Source organism: Podarcis cretensis, assembly GCF_951804945.1.
Source record: "Podarcis cretensis genome assembly, chromosome: 2".
Taxonomy (NCBI): Eukaryota; Metazoa; Chordata; class Lepidosauria; order Squamata; family Lacertidae; genus Podarcis; species Podarcis cretensis.
Window position 1 is genome coordinate 124,412,695 of NC_137171.1, and position 24,465 is coordinate 124,437,159.

At 46.0% G+C, this 24,465-nt stretch overlaps 2 protein-coding genes across 2 annotated transcripts in view; both read right to left on the reverse strand.

Annotated features, from left to right (window-relative positions):
• The window catches only part of LOC307208944 (uncharacterized protein), a 196,683-nt gene that overhangs the window by 73,074 nt on the left and 99,144 nt on the right, over positions 1–24,465 (reverse strand). The gene's annotated exons all lie outside the window — the stretch shown is intronic.
• On the reverse strand, positions 5,187–24,410 carry LOC307206264 (uncharacterized protein). The gene is made up of 5 exons (XM_079959284.1): positions 23,538–24,410; positions 13,414–13,608; positions 13,155–13,281; positions 9,720–9,797; positions 5,187–9,186 (listed from the first exon to the last, which is right to left on the reverse strand). Exons 2-5 carry the CDS (start codon positions 13,486–13,488, stop codon positions 6,539–6,541), a joined length of 2,928 nt encoding a protein of 975 aa, XP_079815410.1. The 5' UTR covers positions 13,489–13,608; positions 23,538–24,410; the 3' UTR covers positions 5,187–6,538.

Genomic DNA, 24,465 nt, shown 5'->3' on the forward strand with positions numbered 1-24,465 from the left:
GATTTTTGGGACACGGTGTCGCCAGGAAGCCGTGGATCCTTGATTTTTGTGGTGCATGCTGTGCCAATGGCTATGATGTTTGATCTGATGGTGACTTCGGGCTGATCTAGTGCAAAAATCATGAGGATCCGTGTTTTTTATTTTATTTTTTATTTTTTTAAAAATAATATTTATTAAAGATTTTCAAATATAACAGAAAAAGAAAAACATCCAAATTTAAAACCTTATTTTCATTGGCTTCTTTCCAAGACTTCCCCTCCCCTCCCCCTCTTGTATTCCAGTTCTTTCAAATAGATTCAACAAATTCTTACCCCAAATTTTAAAATTATTATCATTGGCCCAATTTAAAAAATATTTTCCCATCCCCTAAAATCGACCTGTTCCCTTCCGCGAGTTCCCCTCTTTAATATGCAATACAGATTAAGATAAACAGAAAAATAGAAAAAAGAATAAAATGTAATTTAACACCCTTTGGATTCCAAATTTCCCTCCCCCCCTTCCCGGTTGCGTTCCCAATGTCCGTCAATATCTACTGTCATCCTGGAGCTCCCACATCTAAACCACAGTCCTTCACCAATCCGCTTTGCCGTCTTTTTATTAGTCTTTGCCGTCTTTTGGTCATCTTTGATTTCACATGTCCGATCTTGGAAGGAGTCTATCTTCCAACTTTATCCAGTTCTTGTTATTCTTGTTGTTCTTATTGTTCTCTCTCCTCCTCTTTTTTTTTTCCCCCTGCTCTCCTGCAGAAATGTTCTAATTCCAAAAAGTTTCTAATTCCTCTGCAGAGGCTTTGTTATTCAGGAACAAAACATTACGTCAAGTCCCTTCCATTCTTCAATAGATAAATCTATTGTCTCTTTTAGTGTGTAGACCTCTGTAGACAAAATAGTGTTCCATTTCTGCAGTTTCCCAGGCGATAAAAAGTCCTGTTCAAATTCAATGCCAACAATACTTGTAGTGTCCCACAGCTCCTCTAGAGGGATTATAATAACTCAGTTTCCTTCCCGATCAGACCCAACAGTCAAAGTAACTTATTATTCCTTGTTTTAAACAATTTATATCCAATTTGTAACAAATGTGACCAGCAAAGTCCTCGTAACAAAGTTCTCTTTTTGTTCTTCCGCTTTGACAGCTCCTTTGACAGCTGTCAAAACCTCTATTTCTCCTCTCCCGAGGATCCGTGTTTTTTAACCATGTTTTTGCACCATTGCGGCCCCACGAAACAGTGGGTGTATGATTTTTTTGATGCTGCCTACAGACTAAGACATGGTCTGCAGGGACGCAGGTGGCAATGTGGGTTAAACCACAGAGCCTAGGGATTGCTGATCAGAAGGTCGGCGGTTCGAATCCCTGCAACGGGGTGAGCTCCCGTTGTTCAGTCCCTGCTCCTGCCAACCTAGCAGTTCAAAAGCATGTCAAAGTGCAAGTAGATAAAATAGGTACTGCTCTGGCAGGAAGGTAAACGACGTTCCCGTGCGCTGCTCTGGTTTGCCAGAAGCGGCTTAGTCATGCTGGCCACATGACCCGGACTGCGGACAAACGCTGGCTCCCTCGGCCAATAAAGCCATGAGTGGACCTAATGGTCCCTTTACCTTTACCTTACTGGCTAAGACATGGTCTACTGTATCATGGTGGTTTTATTTAATTTGAATGAAAAAAACCACATGAATTCATGAGGATCCGTTTAAAATCAGCTGGATCCGCCTTTTACCCAGTCCCAGATTGAAGCATTGCAAAAGCTGGGTATAAGTGGAGAGAGAAGTTGTTGTTGTTGTTGTTGTTGTTGTTGTTTTTATTATATCGCCCTATACCTGCAAATCTAGAAACTAGAACTCATGGACCTCCAAGGAATCTGAATGTTGGAAGATGGAAGACAGACAGAAGAAAGTCCTCCTTCACAAAGCGTATAATCAAACTATGATGCTTGCTCTTGCATGAAGCAGTGATGGCCACCAAGTTGGATGGCTTTTAAAGATGATTAGACAAATTCGCTGAAGTAGCCTTAAATGTTACCTGGGGACAGTGGGGGCACTAAAGCCTGTCTCTACCTAGTCCAGTGGTTCCCAACTTTTTCTGGCCGTGCCCCACCTCCCCCCACGTGTCCACCCCCATCGTTTTATCCGGACACTGAGGTCCAGTACTGAGGGCCTTCTGGCGGTTCCCTCACTGCGAGAAGCCAAGTTACAGGGAACCAGGCAGAAGGCCTTCTCGGTAGTGGCGCCCTCCCTGTGGAACGTCAAAGACTTTTAGAAGACATCTGAAGGCAGCCCTGTTTAGGGAAGCTTTTAATGTTTGATGTATTACAGCATTTTAATATTTTTTTGGAAGCCGCCCAGAGTGGCTGGGAAAGCCCAGCCAGATGGGTGGGGTATAAATAATAAATTATTATTATTATTATTATTATTATTATTATTATTATTATTATTACTAAGCATCTCTAAAATCCTAATGCCTCCTCCCCCGTGACATATAATCCTTATTATTCAAAAAGTGAACTCCTATTCACATGGAGGAAGCCAAAAGGTTAATAACTCATTCTTGAATTGCCCCCATGTGGGGCGTGTGCCCCACGTTGGGAACCACGGGTCTAGTCTCTGGAACAAGGGAAGAAAAAAATGCTGACAAGCTCTTTTGTCTTAGAAAACTTAGAAAACAAAGTGGCATTTTCCACCCTGTTCCTACCATCTGGATTTTTCTGGATCTTATCTACTGGATTCCAAATTCATCTCTCAACTATCCCCTAAGCTAAGCCCACAGGAAACTGTCTTTCCTCTTCTTCTTGGTGTTTTCATTTTGTTTTCTTTCCTCGTTTCTTAAATGCCTAGGTTCAATATGCGCTAGAGGTATTGTGGTGTCAGAGCTGATGTCCTCAGAGGCGATAGCGAGACTCTTGTGCATAGACCTTGTTAATCCTTAGCTACACCCTGGGTCTCTCTTTATTCTAGGTCAAGACAGCATGAACTCTATTCACAATTTAATAATCATCTTCTTCTATGGCGATCTCTCGTAGCCAAGCGAGACAGTCTTCATCCTCGTCATCAATAAGATGAAGAGGTCTTTGATTCCAGTGGCCTTCATTTCACCTTGGAGGGATTTAGATTTTTAAGTAATCTAGTGATTATAGTCATGACGGAAGCCTGCCTTCCTGTCCGATGAATGCGGGTGGCTGCTACTGCTAGAAGATGACAGGGAAAGTTCAGAGAACATAGTAGACCAGCATGACACACCCGATAAAAACAGCCAGAGTCCTATTTTGTAAAATGCAATGCTGCTTTCTGGCTTAATTTCAACACCCATAGGCCCTCCCCCCACTGCTGCCCGGCAAGATTTCAGAATCCCATCATCACTGGAAGTGTGCCCCCCTCTTCACAAATCATCCTTGCCCATGCTGAGGTGGTTTGGGGGCTCCAGCTGCTCTCCGGGGTGGGATCAAATATTGGGCACACTTTTCCTCTCCCTATCAAGGCTGCTTCCTCTGCACCAAGTCCCCCCCCCCCACTCTACCGCCAGGGAGGACTAGACTGGCAACAGAAATGACAGCAAAAGTGTTTTCCCTCTTTAGGAACCAAAATTTTGTGCTTTTGCCAACAGAGAACTGACAGTTTCTTCCGCTTGGTGTCTGGGCAGGGGTGAGGGGCACCCTGTGAATTTTGCTCCTCCCACTATCTTTCCAGTAGGGCCTGTTTTTCTCCTAATAATTTGATGAGGATGCCCTCCACCTCCAATGTCCCCCTCCTTTAAAATAAACAACAACAGAAAGAACAACAAAAACGTTTTGCCTCTCTAGGAACTAAAGTTTTGTGCTTTTGCCATCAGAGAACTGAATATTTCTCCTCCTTGGTGCGGGGCAGGGGTGGGGGGGACCTGTGAATTTTGCTCCCTGCCCACTCAGTGGCGCTGTGGGTTAAACCACAGAGCCTAGGACTTGCCAATCAGAAGGTCAGCGGTTCGAATCCCTGCGATGGGGTGAGCTCCTGTTGCTCGGTCCCTGCTCCTGCCAACCTAGCAGTTCAAAAGCACGTCAAAGTGCAAGTAGATAAATAGGTATCGCTACGGCGGGAAGGTAAACGGCGTTTCCATGCGCTGCTCTGGTTCGCCAGAAGCGGCTTAGTCATGCTGGCCACATGACCTGCAAGCTGTACGCCGGCTCCCTTGGCCAATAAAGCAAGATGAGCGCCGCAACCCCAGAGTCGACCACGACCGGACCTAATGGTCAGGGGTCCCTTTACCTTTTACCACTCTCTCTCTCCGGTCATCCTCATCCTGTTTGGGGCCTTTCGGAAACCAGATGGGTATATTGGTTAAGGTACCTCCTCTTATACCAAGCTCAGAGTGACCTTATCTCTGCAATTATTGCAGCTCCCAGATGAAATTCCCAGTTTCATGGCTGGTGATGTGTTGTGTGACCCATTATGCAGTCAGATGATATAGACACCTAGGTGTTGGCTGAGGGGGTAAATTGGTCGACCGGAGACCCAGATAACCATCTGAAGCAGAAATCATGTTTGGGGAAATTATTTTTTAAAAATCACCAGCATAATAAAAGTGAATGCAATTCATTTTATTTAAGGTGCAATAATCTACCATTCTTTTAAAAATAACACTATACAACGCACTGATTAAATGGGAGAAAGAAGTTGTGAAACTAAATCTATGAAAGCATCTGGTAACGTGGGCATTACCTGCCAACTATAATGTAGCTCAGGGGATTAAAATTAACTATGAATTTAACCATATCTAAGTACATGCATTCGCCTAGCTAAATTCCACCCCTCCTGTAATCTAATGCTTTATATTCCCAGAGCGACATCTTAATTTAACAGAAGCTGCCAACAGAGAGGTTAATCCCAGGGAACAAGCTCCTCTGGTCTTGGAGGAAGGTTAGACCCAAGGTCAAACTGGTGTCCAGGAAGAAGAGTTTGGGTTTGATATCCCACTTTATCACTACCCGAAGGAGTCTCAAAGCGGCTAACATTCTCCTTGCCTTCCTCCCCCACAACAAACACTCTGTGAGGTGAGTGGGGCTGAGAGACTTCAAAGAAGTGTGACTGGCCCAAGGTCACCCAGCAGCTGCATGTGGAGGAGCGGAGAGTGAACCCGGTTCCCCAGATTATGAGACTACTGCTCTTAACCACTACACCACACTGGCTTTCATCAAGGATAAACATCAAGGAAAACGCAAAATACAAACTCCACCGGGAGCCAGTGCAGCTGGAAAAGCACTGGGTGAATATGCTCCCATGGCAGAGACCCCGTGAGGAGCCTTGCTGCAGCCTTCTGCTCCCATTTTTAAAAACCCCAGAAGCTTTTCTATTAGGAATAACTGGTTTAGTGGTACCCAAAGAACAGAAAAAATTGTTTATGTATGCTACTACGGTTGCTCAAATGATATATGCCCAGAGATGGAAAGAAGCAGCAGTTCCAACCATGGAGGATTGGCAACAATAACTGATGACGTATGCAATAACGTACTGGAAGAATAAGAAATCAAGAAGGCAGATGCTTTAGTATAGAATTTATGGACTATTTGAAGGATCATTGTAAACAACTTAAAATCATTGCCAGGACTGATGTAAAAATGTGCAGTGAGAACAAGTTAAATAGAATATAAAAGAAAGAGTACGTAAAAAGGTTTGAATTGGATATGCAGTAGTAAAAGAGATAACATAGGTATCTGCAGAAAGGGAGGGGAGAGGGTCGATATTAAGATTTGGTGTTTTAAATTGATTATGTATTTTTTTTTGTTAAAATATCTGTAAAATAATAGAATGAAAAATGAAATGAAAAAATAAAGGAGAAGATAAAAAAAATTACTTATAACAACTAATTCATTGCCCAAGAAAAACCTCATTTTTTCTTTGGGCAACTCACAATGATCCAAGAGCTTTTTCAGGGTAGCCTCTGGTGGGCCAGAGCCAATGGACATGTCCATTGTCAGCCTTCCATCCCACTATGGGCTATGGCGGCACGGCTGGGCCGAAGCATACTCTCTACTCAGCATCTGATGAAGGAGACTCTAGGCAATACATGTCCAGCTGCCCCAAAGTTCTTGTTTCTACACTGTAGTTTCATGCCTCTCTTGGTTCTTCCATGTACAGTAAGGTTTCCTGCTCCCATTGCAGCTCTTTTCCTCTTCCATTCACTTAGAGGGTTTCTCCATGGTGTGGGTTTTGTGGTGTGATTTGAGACTTCCCATATCATGGCTCCTTCCACACTCATGAATTTCTCCCCAGCATGGGTTTTGGATAGAAGTTAAGGCTTCCACTATGTCTGAAACTCTTTTGATGTGCCATACATTTAAAGAGTTTCTCCCCAGTGTGGATTGGTCGATGGGATCTGAGGCTTAGAGAGGTTCTTTTCACATGCCATGCATTTAAATGGCTTCTATCCTGTGTGGGTTCTTTGATGCTTAGTAAGGTCACCTCTCCCAGCTGAAGTTCTTTCCACACTCCATGTGTAAATGTGGCTCCCCAGTGTGGATTATTTGATGTAAAATAAGAGAGTAAGAACAACTGAACCTCTTTCAATACTCCATACATTAATGCGAATTCTCCACTGTGTGGGTTCTTTGATGTAAAGTAAGATTACTCCTCTGACTGAAGCACTTTCCACATTCCATACATTTAAATGGTTTCTCCCCACTGTGGGTTCTTTGATGTAAAGTAAGATTACTCTTTTGACTGAAGCATTTCCCACACTCCATACATGTAAATGGTTTTTCGCCTGTGTGGATTTTCTGATGTAAAGTAAGTTTACTCCTCTGAGTGAAGCATTTTCCACACTCCATGCACTTGAATGGTTTGTCCCCTGTGTGGATTCTTTGATGTAAAGTGAGTTTACTTCTCTGACTGAAGTTCTTTCCACATTCCATGCATTTAAAGGGTTTTTCTCCCGTGTGGATTCTTTGATGTAAAGTAAGTCTATTTCCCTGACTGAAGCTCTTTCCACACTCCATGCATTTAAACGGTTTCTCCCCTGTGTGCATTCTTCGATGCACAGTAAGGTCACAAGTCCTACGAAAGTTCTTCCCACACTCCATGCATTTAAATGGTTTCTCCCCTGTGTGGATTCTTTGATGTGATTTGAGGCTTCCCCTATCACAGAAGTTCTTTCCACACTCCATGCATTTGTAGGGTGTCTCCCCTGTATGGGTTCTTTGATGCACAGTAAGGTCACTAGTCCTACGGAAGCTCTTTCCACACTCTCTGCATTGAAATGGTTTCTCCCCTGTGTGGATTCTTTGATGCACAGTAAGGGCACTACTCCTAGGGAACTTCTTGCCACATGCCATGCATTTAAATGGCTTCTCCCCAGTGTGGATTCTTTGATGTGATTTCAGGCTCCCCCTATCACAGAAGCTCTTTCCACACTCCATGCATTTATATGGTGTCTCTCCTCTATGGGATCTTTGATGCAAAGTAAGATAGTAATTGCGACTGAAGCTCTTTCCACACTCCATACATTTAAATGGTTTCTCCCCTGTGTGGGTTCTTTGATGTGCAATAAGGCTTCTGTTCTGGCTAAAGGTCATTCCACACTCCATACATTTCAGTAGTTTCTCACTGGTATGGATTCTGTCATGCACAGTAAGGTTATGCCTTGAACCAAAACTCTTTCCACACACCATACATCTGTGAGGTTTTGCTCCTGTATGGGTTCTCTGATGTGAAGCAAGGTTTCCACTCTGACTAAAACTCTTTCCACACTCCATACATTTAAATGGTTTCTCCCCTGTGTGGGTTATTTGATGTGCAGTAAGTCTTCCCTTCTGGCTAAATCCCTTTCCACACTCCATACATTTAAATGGCTTCTCCCCAGTATGGGTTCTCTGATGTGCGATAAGGCTTCCTTTCTGGCAAAAGCTCTTTCCACACTCCATACATTTAAATGGTTTCTCCGCTGTGTGGGTGATTTGATGTGCAATAAGTCTTCCGCTCTGACTGAAACCCTTTCCACACTGCATGCATTTAAATGGTTTCTCCCCTGTGTGGGTTTGTTGATGGAATCTAAGGTTTCCACTTGTGCTGAAACTCTTTCCACACTCTATGCACGCATATGGTTTGTTCCCTGTGTGTGTACTTTGATGTACATTAAGATACCCACTGCTACTGAAACACTTTCCACACTCCATACATTTAAATGGTTTCTCCCCGGTGTGCGTTCTTTGATGCTGAGTAAGGTCACCTTTCCCACAAAAGCTCTTTCCACACTCCATACATTTAAATGGTTTCTCCCCTGTGTGGATTCTTTGATGTGCAGTAAGGTTTCCACTCTGGGTAAAGCTCTTTCCACACTCGATACATGTGTAAGGTTTCTCTCCTGTATGGGTTCTTTGATGTGAATAAAGGTAACCTCTCCAACTAAAGCACTTTCCACATTCCTTGCATTTAAATGGTTTCTCCACTGTGTGAGTTGTGTAATGTAACTTAAGGCTTCCACCATGTCTGAAACTCTTTCCGCACACTATACATTTAAACGGTTTCTCCCCTGTGTGGGTTCTTTGATGTAAAGTAAGGGTATTCTTATGAGTGAAGTTCTTTCCACACTCCACGCAGTTGAACGGTTTCTCCCCTGTGTGGGTTCTTTGATGTAAAGTAAGGGTGTTCCTATGAGTGAAGCTCTTTCCACACTCCTTGCATTTATATGGCTTCTTCCCTGTGTGGGTTTTTAGATGCTTAGTAAGGTTACTAATGCCACTGAAGTTCTTTCCACACTCACTGCATTTAAATGGCTTCTCCCCTGTGTGCGTTGTTTGATGCTGAGTTAGAGTTCCACTGCGACTGAAGCTCTTTCCACACTCTAGGCATTTGAACGGTTTCTCCCCTGTGTGAGTTCTTTGATGTTGAGTAAGAGTTTTACTATGACTGAAGCTCTTTCCACACTTCAAACATTTCAGTGGTTTCTCCCCTGTGTGGATGTTGTAACGTACATTAAATTGAGTTGGGTGACTATATGGTTTGCTGCGTTCTGGACATGCTTTCCCAGTGTTCCCTGTGTGATCTTCCTGTGAACTCAGGGATACATGGACATTGATGTCCTCAGTAGCCGAGGATTTAATTCCCCCACTCTTCAACATGTTTCCTACATGCTTTTGGGGGGCTCCTTGATCTACAAAAGTCTCTTTCCATGCTTCTTGCTCTACATTTTCTGATGACACCCCGTTATTCTTCCTGTTTTGCCCATTACCTTTTTGGAGGGGAAGGAGAAAAAGAAAAGGTCATTCAAATTGCAAGGTAGAAGCAGACACTATGAACCGGGCCCATTTCTCTGCTACTCTGATTTTACCATTTTCAAGCATCTTCCCCTTCTCCTTTCCATGCCCAGCTGAATCTGAGGTTAGCAAGGGATATGTGTCATGTAGTGAGGGGGGCACAGTCCCAAGCACTAGCTGGAGAAGCTCTGGGGTCCACATTTGTCCTTGTGGGTTATTCCAAGAGCCCTACATGGGCCAAGTAGATGCGGACAAGAACCCAGAAGCAGTACATAAAGGCAACAGACCTCTCCTGGCAATCTTTACAAAGCTTTAGTTTATGGTTGCCATCAATTTTGATTTTAACTCATTTTTATAATGTTTTATAATGTCATACTGTTTTAATGTTGTTAGCCGCCCTGAGCCCGGCTTCGGCTGGGGAGGGCGGGATATAAATAAAATTTATTATTATTATTATTATTATTATTTCCAGAAGAAAAAGAACCCCAGAACACAACTAAGTACCTACCTGCTGAGGTCTCCCCTTCTTTGAGATCCTGGAGAAATGGATCGTGTCCTTCTTCCCAACAGGAACGGAGGTCTAATTCTTTCAAGGAAAGAGACAATGTTAGACACCTGTGGTCACAAAATATCCAGCCATTTCTAATCGATCCGTATCCACGAGTTCAAAGCCAAGGAAAGGGATTATGCATTGAGATGCTATAAATATGCACCACATGACTAGGAGGGGCCTGTGTGGTCCCTGCTATTACAAAGTGTGGGTTTATAATGTATTATGTATTTACCCAGTAACATTATGCCCATAAGAAGTTCAAACGCACAAAAAGAATAAAGGAAAACTGGTTAATTACTTGAAATGCAAGCGTAAATGGTCGATACCAGGGAAATGCAACATGGTTTGACTTCAGAAGACAAAACTTCCTCCAAAACTTTTACCATTGCACATAAATGGCGAGGAGGGGGAGAGGGTTGGTAGTTTTAAATACCTGGGCACTTACATCTCTGAGGACCTCTCATGGACTGCAAATATTAATATGGTTGTGAGGAAGGTGCAGGGGAGGTTGTATTTCCTGAGAATGCTCAGAGGATTGAATCTATCTCAGCACCTACTTCTGTCCTATTATCATAGTACCATTGAGAGTGTCTTAACCTATAGTATATTATCGTGGTATGGGAGCAGCTCTGGAATGGATAAAAAAGCCTTACAGAGAATAATTAAAATTGCCCAGAATGTTATTGGGCTCCAACTACCAACCCTGGATGAGATCTTCACGTCTCGCAGCTTGAAGAAGTCACACAATATCCTGAGAGATCCCACCCATCCTGCTCACAACCTCTTTGAACTGTTGCCTTCGGGCAGAAGATATAGGACAATGAAAACACGAACCACACGCCTTCTGAATAGTTTCTATCCAAGAGCTCTGATTGCACTAAACAATGATCTCAGGGCCAGTTGTAAGAAATAGCAAGCAGTGAGTAGTAAGGAATGAGATAGGTTTTAGGTTATGCTATGCTTCTAATAGGTTGTGTTATATTCTGGATTATGTATGTTTTAATAGATTATGTCTGAATAGGATGAGAGTGTTGGAGATACGTGCAAATGTGTATGTGAATCCGGTCTTGGGTGTTTGATTTTCGTTGTTGTGTATACTGTGTATATACGGACAATGACAATAAACTTATCTAATCTAATCTAAATGAGGAGGCTGATAAAAAGGAAGTTGGTAAATAATTCCACTTGATTTTATACTGTAGATCAGGAAAGGTACCAGGACAGGAAAGAGGACACCAGGACGGTTAATCAGCAGAGACAGAGAAGCAGCAAGAGACTAGAAGGTTTCCTTCGAAAAAGCTGAAATTTTGTCCAAATGAAGAGAACAAAAAGGAACACAAACTCTGGCAAGAAAAGATGCCAACAGACAGAAAGGGGTGCTAGAAAAGACACCGTGGAACACATTGCTAGAAAGATACCAAGGCCAACGACAAGAAGTGATTTAAATATGATTTAAGTTATTTAAATATCACTAGCAGTAAACTGGAAGGACAGATCCTGAAGCTGAGGCTCCAAGACTTTGGCCACCTCATGAGAAGAGAAGACTCCCTGGAAAAGACCCTGATGTTGGGAAAGATGGAGGGCGCAAGGAGAAGGGGACGACAGAGGGCGAGATGGCTGGACAGTGTCTTCGAAGCTACAAACATGAGTCTGACCAAACTGCGGGAGGCAGTGGAAGACAGGAGTGCCTGGCCTGCTCTGGTCCAGGGGTCACAAAGAGGCGGACGCGACTAAACGACTAAACAACAACAGCAGGAAACTGTCTAGGGAGGCATCTGGAAACCTGGGTGGCAAGAGAATCAAAGGAGTTGTGAAGGAAGAAAAGGAGATTGCAGAGAAGCTGAACAAATTATATCACAACAGAGGATATAGGGCAAATTCCAGGACCTGAATTAAGCTTTGCAGGAGACAAAAGTCTAGAGAAGTAAAGCGGATAGTGAGATATGAAGTTCTGGGCCTAATAAAATAAAACTCAAGGGGTGGTCAGCTGTCTTTGTCATGGCAATGTCTGTGGCAGTGTTGCACCGCTGGAAGATAAAGGTACTGCCCATTTTAACTGTCAGTCGAGAGTGTTCTGAGCAGTTAATACCCTGCTCAGTGCTAGATGAGAAGCTTACGCACATGGCCAACATGCAACGGCTTGGAATTTCTGTGGCGGATTCATTATTATTCTCTCCTGGACCTTGCTATCTGATTTTTCATCAGAGCACCTCATCAGCTCAGAGATTAATGGGGCTCCTTATTTTTCTCTGAACAACACTTCAAAATAGATGTCAGCATAGTCAAATGAATGTATCACACTTTTTTTAGTAAAACAATAATAAATTTAATAATAATACATTTTTATTTATACCCCGCCCTCTCCGGCTGGGCTCAGGGTGGCTAACACCGAAGATGAATTGCAATAAAATGTAATAGAAAAAACAACAACAACAACAACCAAACAATTAAAATACAGCTTAAAATGCAGCCTCATTTTAGTTGTTGTTGTTGTTGTTGTTTAGTCGTTTAGTCGTGTCCGACTCTTCGTGACCCCATGGACCAGAGCACGCCAGGCACTTCTGTCTTCCACTGCCTCCCGCAGTTTGGTCAAACTCATTTTAGTAGTAGCCCATAAATCAAGACCATAAAGGGAGGAAACATCTGATATTCACCCGAGCCAGCTATCCATGGTGGTCCTACATGGGCCAGCAAAAAAGCCAAGGGAAAATTTATATACCAAATCCCATACAAGGGGTCAGAGTGAGTCGAAGCCGAAGGCCAGGCGGAACAGCTCCGTCTTGCAGGCCCTGCGAAAAAAGGTGTCAAATCTCTTGTGACAGAGCATTCCACCATGTTGGGGTCAGTGCTGAAAAGGCCCTGGCCCTAGTTGAGACCAATCTACACTCAAATGTAATTAAAAATGATGTTTTAAAAGTAAAAACAAATAAATAAAATAGATCACTGGATCCAGTGGGCATCCATTCCAAGAGTTGACGAAGAACTTAAATTGCTGATCTTGCATCAAAAAATGTAACTTGTCCCTTCACCAGCCTCCGTACCCGACGACCAGGATAGCTCAGTTGGTTAGAGAATGGAGCTGAAAATGATAACGGGAAGCTTGCAGGTTTGATCCCTGCTCGGAACAGGTGCGTATTCCTGCATTACAATGCTTCTCAATGCCTGTTGCTGGAAACCAGGGGAAAGTTTCTCTTGTGCTCCCATCCTGCTTGTAGGTTTCCCACAGGCATCTGTTGGTCGCTATGAAAACAGGATGCTGGCCAAATGGACCACTGCACTGGCCTGATCCAACAGGCTGTTCTTATGCTCTTCCTACACTGCATGATTAAATGGCACAAAGAGCAAATTCACGCCTCCAACAGCCAAGAGGAATAAAAAATGCATCCTTACCTAGAGAGGCCACCATCTCATAATTCTCCTCCATGACTTCCGTGTGCAGAGCTCTTTGGCCTAGATCCAGCAGAGCCCACTCCTCCTCCGTGAAAAACACAGCCACCTCCTCAAAGGTCAAAAGGGCCTGGAAGAAGAAGAGGAAGAAGAAAACAGAGCTTCTCTTAGATCCCCACCAACCCCACTCAACACAGAGGGAGGATGGGTGGTCCCATCTGTGCCTCTTCCCTCCTCCCTGCTCCCGTTGCTCTTTCCCTACCTGAGGAAGCTGCCTGGCTCCTCTTTCCACTCCACCTTTAAGAAGAGACGGTACAAACAGTGCCTCTGAGGCCATTGCACTGGCTGTAGGGGATTTGGAGGAGGCGTAAACTGGGCCACTTCTGGGACTCTCCCAACTGTTGTCACGATGTACTTCAAAGTAGGGAGCAGCTCTGAAGTGGTGCCATTGTAGGGTCTGCAGGAGAGAGAAACAGGGAACATGTCGTCCTGTGTACAGGAGGTTTATAGTATTATAAGCTGTCTCAGCCCTTAGGGGACATTCAGCGTATGTTCACCCAGATACACAAGTAAAGTTTTAGGATCAAATTCAAAAACTAATAAAGAAAGGTTATTCTTAATTAATAATAATAATAATAATCTGCCCATCTGGCTGGGTTTCCCCAGCCACTCTGGGCAGCTTACAGCACATAAAAACAGTAAAACATTAGACATTAAAAATTTCCCTAAACAGGGCTGCGTTCAGATGTCTTCTAAAAGTCAGGATACAGTCATACTTCATGTTACATTTGCTTTATGTCACGTTATTTCAGGTTACGTCTCGCGGTGACCCGAAAGCACCGTAAAGGGTTACTTCCAGGTTTCACTGCTCGCGCATGTGCATAAGTGCTAAATCGCACTTCGTGCATAAGCGCCAAATCATAACCCGCGCGTGCGCAGACACACCACTGCAGGTTGCGCTCTTTTCATGTTGCGGACGGGCCTCCAGAATGGATCCCGTTCACAACCAGAGGTACCACTGTAGTTGTTAATTCCCTTGACATCTGATGGGAGGGTGTTCCACAGGGCAGGTGCCACTACCAAGAAGGCCCTCTGCCTGGTTCCCTGTAACCTCATTTCTCGCAGGGAACCAGCAGAAGACCCTCAGCGCTGAACGATGGTGGTGGAGACGCTCCTTCAGGTCTACAGGGCTGTTTAGGGCTTTAAAGGTCAGCACCAACACTTTGAATTGTGCTCGGAAACATACTGGGAGCCAATGTAGGTCTTTCACGACCGGTGTTATATGGTCTCGGTGGCCACTCCCAGTCACCAGTCTAGCTGCCACATTCTAGATTAGTTGTAGTTTCCAAGCCACCTTCAAAGGTAGCCCCATGTAGAGCGCATTGCAGTAGTCCAAGCGGGAGATAACCAGGGCATGCACCACTCTGTGGACACAGCCTCAGCCTGCATACCACTTGGAGATGGTAGATAGCTGCCCTGGACACAGATTTTGACCTGCACCTCCACGGACAGCTGTGAGTCCAAAATAACCCCAAGGCTGCACACCTGGTCCTTCAGGGGCACGGTTACCCCATTCAGGACCAGGGAGTCTCCCACACCTGCCATCCCCCACAAACAGTACACCAGTCTTGTCAGGATTCAACCTCAATCTGTTTTCCGCCATCCATCCTCCAACCTCTTCCAGACACTCATATATCTATAGACCTCCTCCAAACAGCCATCTGGCAAACCATTTCCTGACCTTTGCAAGCAACCTTGTAAATTATTGCCCATCTCTGGTTGGAAGAAAACTGATATCCGGAGGGAACCAGGTTGAAGAGCTCCATACAAGCTGGTGTGTGAGGTGGGATGCTTGAGAGCACTCTCAGGTCAAACTAGGACTGGGCGAAGGAGATACGAAGTTTGGTGATGTTGGCACCCCAGGCCAAAATCCAGCCCTCGAGTCCTCTCCATCCAGGACCCAGGAATCTCCCCAAGCCAAAACCCTCTCCATCGCTGCCCTGAGTCCTTGCTGACGGCTTTTACATGGTCGGAAAGGATCCTTTGAATGAATATACAGTGGTACCTTGGGTTACAGACGCTTCAGGTTACAGACTCCGCTAACCCAGAAATAGTACCTCGGGTAAAGAACTTTGCTTCAGGATGTTTCCACCTAAACATTAGAAATGTTAGGATGTTTCCACCTAAACATTAGGAAGAACTTCCTGACAGTAAGAGCTGTTCGACAGTGGGATTTGCTGCCAAGGAGTGTGGTGGAGTCTCCTTCTTTGGAGCTCTTTAAGCAGAGGCTTGATGACCATATGTCAGGAGTGCTCTGATGGTGTTTCCTGCTTGGCAGGGGGTTGGACTCGATGGCCCTTGTGGTCTCTTCCAACTCTAGAATTCTATGATTCTTGGATGAGAACAGAAATTCTGCTCCGGCGGCGCAGCAGCAGCAGCAGCAGGAGGCCCCATTAGCTAAAGTGGTACTTCAGATTAAGAACAGTTTCAGGTTAAGAACGGACCTCTGGAGCGAATTAAGTTCTTAACCAGAGGTACCAAAGCTCAGTCACATCCCTAGCTCCACCCACTTATGTCTCTGGCCCCGCCCACAAATGGAAGTGGCCCCTGGAAGGCTGCTAAGGGAGTGAATGTGGCCCTCTGGCTGAAGAACGCTCCCCTCTCCTGTTCCAACCACTACATTTTGCTCTGCTTATCATCCTGGCCCACCTTACAGGGTTGTTGTGTGAGCACTGCCCAAGTGGCGGGCTTTGGAACCCCTTTAACGCTAAGAGGTTTTCCCCTGTCAGTCTGGATGTTTTTAAGGCAGGGCCTACGAGAACGAGGCTGGCAGCCCAGGCTGAGAAAACACCCTCAGCATCCCTGAGCTGAGCCAATCCTGCAAGAGAGTCCAGATTCCACACACACACACACCCCCCACACACAGAGGCTTTGATCTCCCTCTCCAGCAAACTCCCAAGAGGGTATCTGGAGAATATCCCCTTTTCGGAAAGAAAAAGGCATCAAAACCTGCTGCTGCTGTTGGGGATACATGTTCTTCCCCTAGTGAGCTGGACAGGGGGCATTTATTTGATTCATCCAGCCTTGAGATTATTTAAAAGGCTTTTAAGTCCCTAAACCACTTCATATCCCTGCACCAAATGCAAGTCTCAGAATCCATTCCTCTGTTCAAACATGGGTTAAGATAGACAGATAGATAGATGATAAATAAGAGCAGCAGGCAAGCCCCACTTTGCACAATCAATCACATGACACGGCTCACACGCACCCCCCCCCCAATTTGAATGGCAATGCCCATCCACTTGGGTTAGTCCCAACCTTGGGCCTCCAGCTGTTTTTGGACTACAACTCCCATCATCCCTAGCTAGCAAGACCTGTGGTCAGGGATGATGGGAATTGTAGTTCAAAAACAGCTGGAGGCCCAAGGTTGGGAAACACTGGGTTAGTGGTAGCGGTCCCCTCAAATATTTTATGGGGGTAATCGAAGGGACCCCCCCCCCAGGACCTGGCTGCTCTGGATGGGGTGGAGAGACCATACTTTTCAGGGAGGGTGGCCTGGATCAACGTCCCAGGGGGAGGGGGGGCGCTCCTTCCTACTTTTCTCCCATTCACGCCCCTCCCAAACCCTTCCCCCTCCCCACCCCCAGCAATGCAAAATTACCCCCAAACGTGTTGCACCTCTTTCCTGCTCCTCTTCCGGGGAAAGCGGGTTAAGACCCCTCCCCGCCTCTCGAGTAGACGGAGGTCATTGAGCCAGAGAGGAGGGTGAAGATCTCCCTCTCCTTGCGAGCAGAAACCGGTGGCGCCACCACTGTCTGCTCCCCCCCCCCCACCCGCAGATCACAAGCTGGGAGGGGCGGCTCTGCATTCGTAGCTCTATGGGCCGCCGCGTTCGAAAGGGAACCCGAAGTGTCGCTGCCCTGGTTCTCAAAGCTGCAGGGAGCGCTGTTCGGAGGCTGTTTCCAAGCGGGGGGGGGGGGAGGGAAGAGTAGGGGATGGGTCCTCTAAGGCGGGAGATTTTAAGAGTGGGGAGGAGAGATTTCAGAGGATGCCCCTCCACTCTTTTTCCTGGTAGGGGAAACCCGCGAGGTCAGATCCCTTGGACTGAGGGGGAGGCCGGCTCCTGGGGAGGGCAAAGAGGTAAAGGCGCAGATTTTTTTTTTGGGGGGGTGATAATGGTGGGGAGGCGGGATGGGGGATCTGATCTATGCAATGTAGATGCAACTAAAAAGTTGCCCTTTTTTGCATTGCGCAAGATTTTTTTTTGCATTGCACAATTCTTATTTTTTTGCATTGCACAAAATTGTTTGACGCCCGCCCCCTCTCCAGTTTCCTGCACGGGATGAGCGGGAGGACGAGCCTTGTTGCGGAGGGAAATGGCCGAAGTTGAACTACGTGACAGAAGGAAAACAAGCTCCTCCCCACCCCCGACCAACGACGAGCAAAAACAAAAGGACGGCGAAGAGACCCCCCCCTTCCTAGGTATCCACGCTTCATGATAGGCTCTTCTTGACACCCCCACCCCTGTGGATCAACCCTCTGCAAAACAGAAATTTGCAGCTTTCCCTTACAGGGATCGAACCTGCAACCTTGGCATTATCAGCCTACCTAGGTGCTTCGGAGAATGGTTTAGTTTTAATCTGTTTCAGCGTTTTGACTTTTGTATATTGTAAAGTACTGTTGTATCTCCCCCACCCCACATTCTACTTGGCTGTCCTGGCATCTGCCAAAGAACCCTGGGAACTGTAGTTTAACAACAACAACAACAACAACAATTTATTTGTACCTCGCCCATCTGGCTGGGTTTCCACAGCAACTCTGGGCGGCTTCCAACAAAGACTAAAAATACACTAAGATGTCACACATTAAAAACTTCCCTGAACAGGGCTGCCTTCAGATGTCTTCTGAATGTCACGTAGTTGTTTATCTCTGTGACATCTGGTGGGAGGGTGTTCAACAGGGCGGGTGCCACTACCAAGAAGGCCCTCTGCCTGGTTCCCTGTAACTTGGCTTCTCGCAATGAGGGAACTGCCAGAAGGCCCTCAGCGCTGGACCTCTGCGCCCTGAATTAACAATGGGGATGGAAATGCTCCTTCAGGTATACTGGGCCGAGGCTGTTTAGGGCTTTGAAGGTCAACACCAACACTTTGAATTGTGCTCAGAAACATACTGGGAGGCAATGTAGGTCTTTCAAGATGCAGACTCGGGTTGCGCGCTTATCTCACTTTACAGGCCGAGGGAGCCGACATTTGTCCATAGACAACTTCCAGGTCATGTGGCCAGCATGACTAAGCCGCTTCTGGCGAATCAGAGCAGCACACGGAAATGCCGTTTACCTTCCCGCCAGAGCAGTACCTATTTATCTACTTGCACTTGATGTGCTTTTGAACTGCTAGGTGGGCAGGAGCAGGGACCGAGCAACGGGAGCTCACCCCGTCGCGGGGATTTGAACTGCCGGCCTTCCGATCGGCAACCCCTAGTCTCAGTGGTTTAGACCCGCGTCCCAAGGCTGGGCTTTTCTCTCTGGCCAGCTACTAGGGGGCGGAGAACATTTCCTCAGGATTGGCCTCATTGGAGCAGGGGAATGCAGCTGTCAAAATCTCTACCATGCCGTAGTCTTGTTGCTGAGCCGCAATGTTCAGAGCTCAGTGGAGTGAGACCAGCCAACTCTAAGAGTCTCTGAGGTGCTAGCATCCAAAGTGAGGTCCAGGAAGCAGGAAGCCTATAAGCGTTGTTTCCAGCATCTGACTGCTGCTTGATGTTCTGTGGCAAGGCCATCTGGAAGAGCTTTACCTTTATGCGTTATGTATAACCATATACCGTAACAATGCTTAATTGTTAATGCTAGAAGTGCTTAAAATCTTAAGAATCAGAGTCTCTCTCTGCCCTGTTCTGTGCTTGCAGAAAGTAAATAAATATTTAGCTACGCCTGCATTCTGTAGGGAACATTCCTCAGGCTGTTTCTTAGGCTCACGAAAATAGCACAAGACGTCACGCCGACCTGAGAAACAGGAAATTGGATGTTTGCCACATAACGTAAGGCATCTGCCTGATAACAGAAGGGGGGATTTTGGCTTCAACTGCCAAAGGGTTTCCCCCCTCTTTTTGCTAGTTTGCTGAAAATAGGGTAAAGGCCGTTATTTCTTATGCACATATATGGAAAAGCAGAAGTAATCTTTACATGGACATAGGAAGGGCTGCACCCATGTTCATTGGTTTGATTTTGCTGCAGTATATGAATATGTAATGTTTAATGCTGTTTGGAACAAGGTATATAAACCTAAAGCCCCCAGGGCTCTGGGCCCAGGCTCTGGAAATCATTCCTCTGGGTCTTTATTGCTCAGCAATAAATTTTTACTTTCTTTTTCTCCACTGCTGTGTCTGTCGATTCTTGAGCCTATCTTGAATGGGTAACAGGTATTCCTTATCTCCTTGCAACAGTTCTGCTTAAGAAGGATGAAGGCAGATGCTTCTCATAAGCGGCTTCTCCTCTGAGTCCTTGAAGGATGGTCAGCTGAAGGTGGAGTCACTCCTCTTCTTTCAGGCTGCTGTTCAGCAGGCAAAGTGGACTCCTGCCCCATGGCACTCTGCAGATTTGCAAACTGCCCTTTGAACCAGTTTCCTGCCTCCTGGAAAGCTGTATTTTTGTCTTCAGAAGTTTCCATAGGGCGTGAAAACAGGAAAGAGGAGAAGAGGTGATGAATGAAGAGAAGCAGGTCGTTGGTTTTGACCCCTCATCAGGTTATTGAACTCCTAACACATTTCCCTTCTTCCTTCTTTCCCCCAAACAGACAAAGGACAGGAGAAAAAGTTGTCCGTGGTGTCATCAGAAACAGGCAAGCAGAAACCAGGAAAAGAGGCGTCCGGGAATAGAAAGGGACTGATAAGGACAGAGAGAAACAAGTCAGAGAATAAATCATATACTCTTCAGGGTCCTGATAATTATGAACGCTCAATCCCACAGAAAAACAACAAAGGGAAAGAAAAGGTGAAGTATCCAGTGGGGAGGGAAATACTGAAAAAGAAGTCGGTTGACTTCCCTATAAAATTCCATCAATGCCCCTATAGTTTTCAGTGCTTTAGATTTTACTCTTTCATATGTCATTTCCACGAAAGGGTTTCCACTAATAAGAACATCCAGATATCTAAAAATGCGGGTTTGGTTTGTTCTATGGCTTGCTGGTCTAAGAACGACGTATGCCTACCAAAAACCACAATATTGGTCTTAGAGTAGTTTATGGATAAACATCCCTGCTTGCAATACACACTAAGCACGTTCAATAGATTTTTGAAGACCCAGCCGCGGGAGGGAGAGAAACACCAGATTATGAATTTCAGTAGGGACAAATGTAAGGTTCTACACTCAAGCAGGTAGAACCAGATGCAAAAATATAGGATGGTGGATACTTGGCTTACTAGCAGTACATGTGAAAAGGGCAGGCATGTCCAAAGTCCATTTCAGGGGCCTAATCTGGCCCTCTGGTCAGCTTAATCTGGCCCCTGTGGAAGTTTATTTTCTGGAGTAAAATCCTAAAAAAAACTCTCTCTGGCCCTCTTTGAAAAAAGTTTGGACACCCCTGGACCACAGGCTTAACATGCTATTCTAGGCTGCATCAACAGAAGTCTAGTCTCCAGATCAAGGGAAGTAATAGTAATACTCTATTCTGCCTTCGTCAGACCACACTTGGAATACTTTGTCCAATTCTGGGCACCACAATTTGAGAAGGATGTTGACAAGCTGGAACATGTGCACAGGAGGGCAACCAAGATGATCAAAGGCCTGGAAACAAAGCCTTATGAAGAACAGTTGAAGGAGCTGGGTATATTTAGCCTGGAAAAGAGGAGACTGAGATATAATAGCCATTTTCAAATATCTTAAGTGCTGTCACATGGAAGACAGAATGTGCTTGTTTTCTCCTGCTCTAGAGGGTAGGACTTTCTGACATTAAGAGCTGTTCAGCAGTGGAATGGGGTTCCACAAGAGCAGGTGGACTCTCCTTCCTTGGAGTTTTTTAAGCAAAGGTTGGGTGGCCATCTGTCATGGATGCTTTAGCTTAAATTCTTGCATTGCAGGGGGTTGGACTAGATGACCGCTGGGTCCCTTCCGGTTCTACATACATCAGAATACTGCATATATCAGAATACTGATATTTGGGGTATGTTAAAAAAGGGGTGTATGGGGTGGTACCTCTGGTGGGGGACACGTCATGCTCCTTCTCAGGTAGTTGGTCCAATTTTGGTCCCCAACCTGCACTCAGCTCTCACCTGTGGCTCCTAGAAGCTGCCAGCAGGCGACAGCAGTCACACTCTGGGAAACGGCTTCGACTGGCTGGCCAAACCAGGTGAGGGTAGCTGATGGGTATCAAACCCCTGGCAAGATGGGGACTTCCCATGCATGCGAAAACAGGCTCTGGTATATTGAGCAGACGGGATCATGAGTGGGTCCAACAGTTTGAAAGGTGCTTTCTTTTGTTGCAGAGGGAAGTGAGGGGCAGATGGTTCTCACCCACCTGGAAAAGGGAGCCCACCTAGGAGAAGGAAGTCTGATCCTTAACCTCCATTGCCTTGCAGGGTATCTTCAGGAGAGGAAAAGGCTACACAAATCCAGAGTGGAGTTCGTAAGATGATGCCTCGTATGCTTTCTTCCAGAAACTCCTGCAGCCAAGCTGGTGCCAAACATCTTCTCTGACTGTCTTGCCAGAGTGGTGCATGCTCTGGTTATCTCCAGCTTGGACTACTGCAATGCGCTCTCCATGGGGATACCTTTGAAGGCGACCTGGAAACTACGACTAATCCAGAATGCGACAACTAGACTGGGGAATGGGAGTGGCTGCCGAGACCATATAACACCAGTCCTAAAGTGTGACGCGGCAGCTAAAAAAGCCAATGCAATTCTGGGCTGCATCAATAGGAGTATTGCATCTAGATCAAGGGAAGTAATAGTGCCACTGTATTCTGCTCTGGTCAGACCTCACCTGGAGTACTGTGTCCAGTTCTGGGCACCACAGTTCAAGAAGGACACTGACAAACTGGAACGTGTCCAGAGGAGGGCAACCAAAATGGTCAAAGGCCTGGAAACGATGCCTTATGAAGAACGGCTAAGGGAGCTGGGCATGTTTTGCCTGGAGAAGAGGAGGTTAAGGGGTGATATGATAGCCATGTTCAAATATATAAAAGGATGTCACATAGAGGAGGGAGAAAGGTTGTTTTCTGCTGCTCCAGAGAAGCGGACACGGAGCAATGGTTCCAAACTACAAGAAAAAAGATTCCACCTAAACATTAGGAAGAACTTCCTGACAGTAAGAGCTGTTCGACAGTGGAATTTGCTGCCCAGGAGTGTGGTGGAGTCTCCTTCTTTGGAGATCTTTAAGCAGAGGCTTGACAACCATATGTCAGGAGTGCTCTGATGGTGTTTCCTGCTTGGCAGGGGGTTGGACTCGATGGCCCTTGTGGTCTCTCCCAACTCTATGATTCTATGATTCTAAAGGATCATCCCTGGCTCCCAGTATGTTTCTGAGCACAATTCAAAGTGTTGGTGCTGACCTTTAAAGCCCTAAACGGCCTTGGCCCAGTATACCTGAAGGAGCATTTACTCCCCCATCGTTCAGCCCGGACACTGAGGTCCAGCTCAGAGGGCCTTCTGGCGGCTCCCTCCCTGCGATAAGTGAAGCTACAGGGAACTAGGCAGAGAGCCTTCTCGGTAGTGGTGCCCGCCCTGTGAAACGTCCTCCCATCAGATGTCAAGGAAATAAACAACTATCTGACTTTTAGAAGACATCTGAAGGCAGCCCTGTTTAGGGAAGTTTTTAATGTTTGATGTTTTAGCGTATTTTTAATATTCTGATGGGAACCTCCATGGGGGAAACCCAGCCAGAAGGGCGGGGTATAAAAAGTAGAGCTGTTCTGAACAGAGCACTTTCCTACTATAAAGGTAAAGGGACCCTTGACAGTTAAGTCCAGTCGCAAAAGACTCTGGGGTTGCGGCACTCATCTCGCTTTACAGGCCAAGGGAGCTGGTGTTTGTCCTCAAGACAGTTTTTCTGGATCATGTGGCCAGCATGACTGAGCCGCTTCTGGCACTTTGATGTGCTTTTGATCTGCTAGGTGGTCAGGAGCTGGGACCGAACAACGGGAGCTCACCCCGTCGCGGCACAGTGGTTTAAACCACAGCGCCACCCATCTCCCTTCCTAGTATTTGCATTGGAATTTTAAACTGGGACATTTGAGAGGGATTGGTGGATGAGACTGAAGAGAGAGAGCTGGTGTCTTTGGTGGGAATGCCCAAAATCCAACTATTCTGGATCATACAAGAAATATGCAAAATAACTAAGCAAGTATTAGAAGTCACCCTACTAAACATCTTCCAAGACAATAATGCCCACTCACATCATAAAGAGCTCATAACCCACTGTCACGGGACTGCCAAGGAATGCCTTTGAGTCGGGGGTATAGAGTCAGAGCGGGAACAGTCAGAAGGAGACAGAAAGGAAGTGACGGAAGGGGAAGAGGGAGAGCCAGCAGGCGGGAAGGCTCCCTGATGCTGAAGCAGAGCCCCAGCACCGCACAGGGAGCTCAGGAACAGACAGAGAGCCTATGCAAAGGAGAAGGTTAAAGCGCAGGGATCAGAGACGTCCCATGAAGTTCCCCCACCTTTTCTATTGGAGGAGAAGCAGGAGAAGACCACTCCCCGAATCTGAACCGGACGATTCAGATGCATGATTGAACTGTGCTGCTTGTACATATGTAAAATAAAGAACTGTAAATATCTCTCTGAGTGAGCAGAGGGTGCTTATTGCGAAGAGCATACACAAACCATCACACCCACCTACCCTCAGCAGTCAGAAACACCATAGCCAGACACTGGAGAGACCTGTCAGGAATAAGCATGGACCAATGGTACCATATAGTATGGGAAACAACCTTATTAGAAAAACTAACCAATAAACTGAAACTGACACAGGGACAAATGGAAGAAGACGCCGTCACCCCGGTATGGCTCCCCTTTATCACATACACAGCCCAACAAGACAATGACAAGAATCCGCCAACAGCATACGAATCAATATGGTTAACCTGATTCAAAAACACCCGCCCACCCCACTCACACATGAAAACAAAGTTCGCCACGGCCAATCACACACAACCATACGCTAAGCCAACTCCAACCTCTCACCACCAAAGGAACACAAGCGAATGGTAGAGAGATCCCACACAAGTGACGCCGACACAAAACCCACATATACATTAAGTAGAAGCATTGCCACCCGACCCCCCCCACTCACCATGCCCCCTCCCTTTCCCCCTTTCCCTCCTA